The following is a 5,000-nucleotide window of genomic DNA, read 5'->3' as shown; positions in this document are numbered from 1 at the left end:
TAAACACTGCAGCAGGTAAAGAGAGTCCAGACACACCTGAGTGGAGAGGTGAGTGAGTTAAAGTCCAACTGCTCTAAACTGTGTGGTAAGTTTAGCCTTCTCGTGGTCTTCTGGACTGTTGTAGGGTGGTCTCCCCTGGTTCTGGATGATTTTAAAGTGGTCTGTGCTGGTTATGGCTGGCTTTAAGGTGGTCTGTCCTGGTTCTGGAAGGTTTTAAGGTGGTCGGTCCTGGTTCTGGATGGTTGTAAAGTGGTCTGTCCTGGTTCTGGCTGGCTTTAAAGTGGTCTTTCCTGGTTCTGGCTGGCTTTAAGGTGGTCTATCCTGGTTCTGGATGGTTTTAAGGTGGTCTGTCCTGGTTTCGGTTGGTTTTAAGGTGGTCTATTCTGGTTCTGGATGGTTTTAAAGTTGTCTGTCCTGGTTCTGGCTGATTTTAAGGTGATCTGTCCTGGTTCTGGATGGTTGTAAAGTGGTCTGTTCTGGTTCTGGCTGGGTTTAAAGTGGTCTTTCCTGGTTCTGGATGGTGTTAAGGTGGTCTATCCTGGTTCTGGATGGTTTTAAGGTGGTCGATCCTGGTTCTGGATGGTTTTTTAGGTGGCCTGTCCTGGTTCTGGCTGGTTTTAAGGTGGTCTGTCCTGGTTCTGGCTGGTTTTAATGTGGTCTGTCCTGGTTCTGGATTGCTTTAAGGTGGTCTATCCTGGTTCTTGATGGTTTTAAGGTGGTCTATCCTGGTTCTAGAGGGTCTTAAGGTGGTCTATCCTGGTTCTAGATGGTTTTAAGGTGGTCTATCCTGGTTCTGGCTGGCTTTAAGGTGGTCTGTCCTGGTTCTTGATGGTTTTAAGGTGGTCTATCCTGGTTCTGGATGGTTTTAAGGTGGTCTATCCTGGTTCTGGCTGGCTTTCAGGTGGTCTATCCTGGTTCTGGCTGGCTTTAAGGTGGTCTGTCCTTGTTCTGGATGGCTTTAAGGTGGTCTGTCCTGGTTCTGAATGGTTTTAAGGTGGCCTGTCCTGGTTTCGGTTGGTTTTAAGGTGGTCTATTCTGGTTCTGGATGGTTTTAAAGTGGTCTGTCCTGGTTCTGGCTGATTTTAAGGTGATCTGTCCTGGTTCTGGATGTTTTTAAGGTGGTCTGTCCTGGTTCTGGATTGCTTTAAGGTGGTCTGTCCTGGTTCTGACTGGTTTTAAGGTGGTCTGTCCTGGTTCTGTCTAGTTTTAAAGTGGTCTATCCTGGTTCTGGCTGGCTTTAAGGTGGTCTGTCCTGCTTCTGGATGGTTTTAAGGTGGTCTATCCGGGTTCTGGCTGGCTTTAACGTGGTTTGTCCTGGTTCTGGTTGGTTTTAACGATGTCTGTCCTGGTTTCCATCGTCCCATTGTCCAGTCTCTCTAACCCACGTCCCCTGGTCTGCTGCCTGTTCTTTATATTAGATTAGTGTCAAAGAAGGATATCTTTGATCACAAATAAATTAAATATTGCATGAATGTCACCTTTCAATTTAAAGCATGTAAACAAAGAATAAAATATAAAACAAATTTAACAAAATTAATATTAAACTATATTATTACTGGATTTTTAACTGTTTCTCCAAAATATCCTGCCTTTTTAACAGTTTTCCACGAAACAAGATTAAACACAGCAGTAAATTATATTAAAATAAAAGCTCTGAGAACATTAAAGTCCCGGTGTGTGTTTAATTCCCAGCCGAAGACAAATGTGGAGAAGCGTTCCCTGTCGGAGCGGAGTGGAGCCTGGTCCGGAGACGAGGTGAAGAGATTGGACGGAAGGTCGGACAGCGGAGTGAAGATGGATTCCGGAATGACATGCCGTCGCAACCCATCTGACGTTTCGGACGATTCGGATAAAGGCAGCTCCCGCGGGAAAGGCATGGCTGTCTCTCAGACCGGCTCCTGGAGGCGGGGCATGAGCGCCCAAGTGGGTGTGACCACGCCGAGAACAAAGAGTACAAGTGTTACCACGGCGATGGGAGCACTGAAGACTCAAGGCACAGGTAAAACCATCACCACGGCAACAGATGATAATTGAATGATTTATTTGTTTTACACACTTAATGTTACATTTACATAAATCTCAATAATAATAAATATCTGTTCTTTAGCTAAAACAGACGATGCCAAAGTCTCCGAGAAAGATGGTGCGTCTCCACGTCCAAACGGAGTCCACAGTTCTCCCTCTGACTCCACCCCATCTGTCCTCTCTGACCCCGCCCCCTCGTCACGCTCAGAATCTACCTCCTCCACCAGCAGCTGCACCTTTGGCTTCAAGAAGGCCGTGCAGGCTCCTGTCACCGTGGTAACCACCTCCGGCATCGCCATTGTAGCGGCCTGCGGGGCAACCATCACCAGCGGCTCTGCGACACTAGGAAAGATGCCCAAGTCAGCCGCCCTGGTGGTAGGGGGAGGAGGGAGCAGAGAAAGGTTTGGCCTGAAGGGGGCACCGGAGGGAGTGCTAACGACGCTAGAGGACAGCTACGCATCAGCCAGGTCTTCCACTCTGCAGTATCGCAGCCTCCCTCGCCCGTCTCGCTCCGGCACCGCTGCTCGCCATGGCAACCGCTCCTCCACCAGCAGCATCGAATCAGGGCTCAGCACCGCCATCATCACGGCCGATCGCACGCGAGACCCCACCCTCAGGACTAATCAGACCGACAGGGAGAAGGGCGGAGCCTCTGAGGCGGACATGGTCAGGGCTTCTCCCATTGGCTCGAGCGGAGGGGCAGCAACCATCCCCCAAACACAGAGACATTGCAAATACACGGAGGTGTCCTCACCTACATTGCGCAGGTACACACACACACACACACACACACACACACACACACACACACACACTCATAAACACATACACTCTCAAACACACACAGTGACACACACACGTATACACTCTCACACTCACACACACACACACACACACATAAACACATACACTCTCACACTCACACACACACACACAGTGACATACACACACACACACACACACACACACACACACACTCATAAACACATACACTCTCACACTCACACAGTTCCACACACACACACACACACACACACACACACACACACATTCAAACACATACACTATCACACTCACACACACACAGTGACACGCACACACATACAGTGACACACATACACACACACGCACATACAGTGACACAGACACACACACACTCATAAACAAATACACTCTCACACTCACACAGTGACACACACACACACACACACTCAAACACATACACTCTTACACTCACACACACAGAGACACGCACACACATACAGTGATACACACACAGTGACACACACACTCACAGTGACACACACACAGCTGTAAAACACAATAAATGCAGACATTTATTAGAAACCCCTTTATATATGAATCAGTTAAATCTTCGCACCGTAAACCAGCTCCAGTCTTAATCCCTCTTCATTATTTTGTTTATTTTATTATTGTAGCAGTTTGAACCTAAAGGTGCACTGTAATAAAAGGTGTTAAGTTTATTACTAATTAAATCAGAAGTCTCAGACACGTCTCTTGGCCAGAGATCCTGACCCTAATCACTGCTTTATTTCTCCGTTCACCTTCGCTTGTCTCAGACTGTTTGGGGGGAAGGCTAAGCAAGCGGCGGTGAGCACGGCCGAGAGCCTGAAGAACTCTGTGGTGATCTCCAACCCTCACACCGTGTCCTCTGTGGGGCCCCTGGACTCCAGCAGCGAGCCGGCATCCAGCCCCGGGTCTGTGTACTCGGGGACGCTCGGTTACCCGTCTGTCAGCAGCTCCTCTCCTCTCGGTTACCCCTCCGTCAGCAGCATGCACACCAGCAGCGAGTCCATCGACCTGTCCGGGGGCAGTGGGCATCACCGTGACGACACTCACCTGGCGCTCACCCGCAGCGGCAGCACCCGCACAGACAGGTGAGGGGGCGGGGTTTACCTGGGCACGAAGAGCTCCATCATTGTTCCTTACTGTTAGCACCTCCTCAGTTCTCACTGTGTAGTCCTCTCTCTCACTGGCTACTTTATCAGAAACACCTGAGTACAGGTGAGTGTTACTAATAAAGTGGCCAGTGAGGGTTAAGGCTGTAGATGAATCAGAATCTGCTCTCATCCAATAATGTGTCACTTTCTCTTCTTCTACTTTTGCCCCTTTCTCTTCTCTTCTCTTCTCTTCTCTTCTCTTCTCTCCACTTCTCCCCTCTTCTCTTTTACTTCTATTCTCTCCTCTCCCCTTCTCCTCTCATCTCTTCTCTCCTCTTCTCTTCTACTTCTCTTCTCTTCTTTTCTCTTCTTCTTCTCTTCTCTTCTCTTCTCTTCTCTCCCTTTCTCCTCTCTTCTCTTCTTTCCTCTTCTCTTCTCTCCCCTTCTCCTCTCTTCTCTTCCCTTCTACTCCTCTCATCTCCTCTCCTCTCCTCTCCACTTCACCTCTCTTCTCTTTTACTTCTCTTCTCTTCTCTCCTCTCCCATTCTCCTCTCTTCTCTTCTACTTCTCTTCTCTTCTTTTTTCTTTTCTCTTCTACTTCTCTTCTCTTCTCCCTCTTTCTCCTCTCTTCTCTTCTCTTCTCTCCTCTTCCACTTCTTTCCTCTCCTCTTCTCTTCTCTTTTCTTCTCTCCCCTTCTCTTCTCTTCTCTTCTCTTCTCCCTGTTTTCTCTGAAGTTCCCTCTCGTCTCCGTCCTCTTTTCCTAAATTCAGCCGCAACACCTTGCCTCGGAAACAGGACAGGTAAAGGTGTCTGTGCTGCTCTGCTGCTCACTAACTCACCTGTGTTTCGTGTGTGTGGGTGTGGGTGTGTGGTGAGTGTGCGTATGTGGTGTGTGTGTATATGTGTGTTGAGTGTGTATGTGTGTGTATATGTGTATGTGTGGTGAGTGTGTGTGTGTGGTGTGAGTGTGTGTGAGTATGTGTGGTCAGTGTGCGTGTGTGTATGTGCATGTGTGGTGAGTGTGTGTGTATGGGTATGTGTGGTGTGAGTGTGTGTGTGTGGTGTGTGTATG

The 5,000-nt window shown here is 48.6% G+C and overlaps 1 protein-coding gene across 1 annotated transcript in view; it reads left to right on the top strand.

Annotated features, from left to right (window-relative positions):
* Positions 1–5,000, top strand: part of nav2a (neuron navigator 2a) — a 37,751-nt gene that overhangs the window by 12,190 nt on the left and 20,561 nt on the right. Inside the window, exons 9-11 of the mRNA XM_066647071.1 lie at positions 1,693–1,999; positions 2,108–2,792; positions 3,606–3,923. Of these exons, the coding sequence (XP_066503168.1) occupies positions 1,693–1,999; positions 2,108–2,792; positions 3,606–3,923 (1,310 nt within the window). The remainder of the gene's footprint in view (positions 1–1,692; positions 2,000–2,107; positions 2,793–3,605; positions 3,924–5,000) is intronic.

This window comes from Hoplias malabaricus, chromosome 16 (genome assembly GCF_029633855.1).
Source record: "Hoplias malabaricus isolate fHopMal1 chromosome 16, fHopMal1.hap1, whole genome shotgun sequence".
In the NCBI taxonomy this organism is placed as follows: Eukaryota; Metazoa; Chordata; class Actinopteri; order Characiformes; family Erythrinidae; genus Hoplias; species Hoplias malabaricus.
Note: the sequence above shows the minus strand (reverse complement) of the source record. Positions and strands in the feature narration are given on the sequence as shown.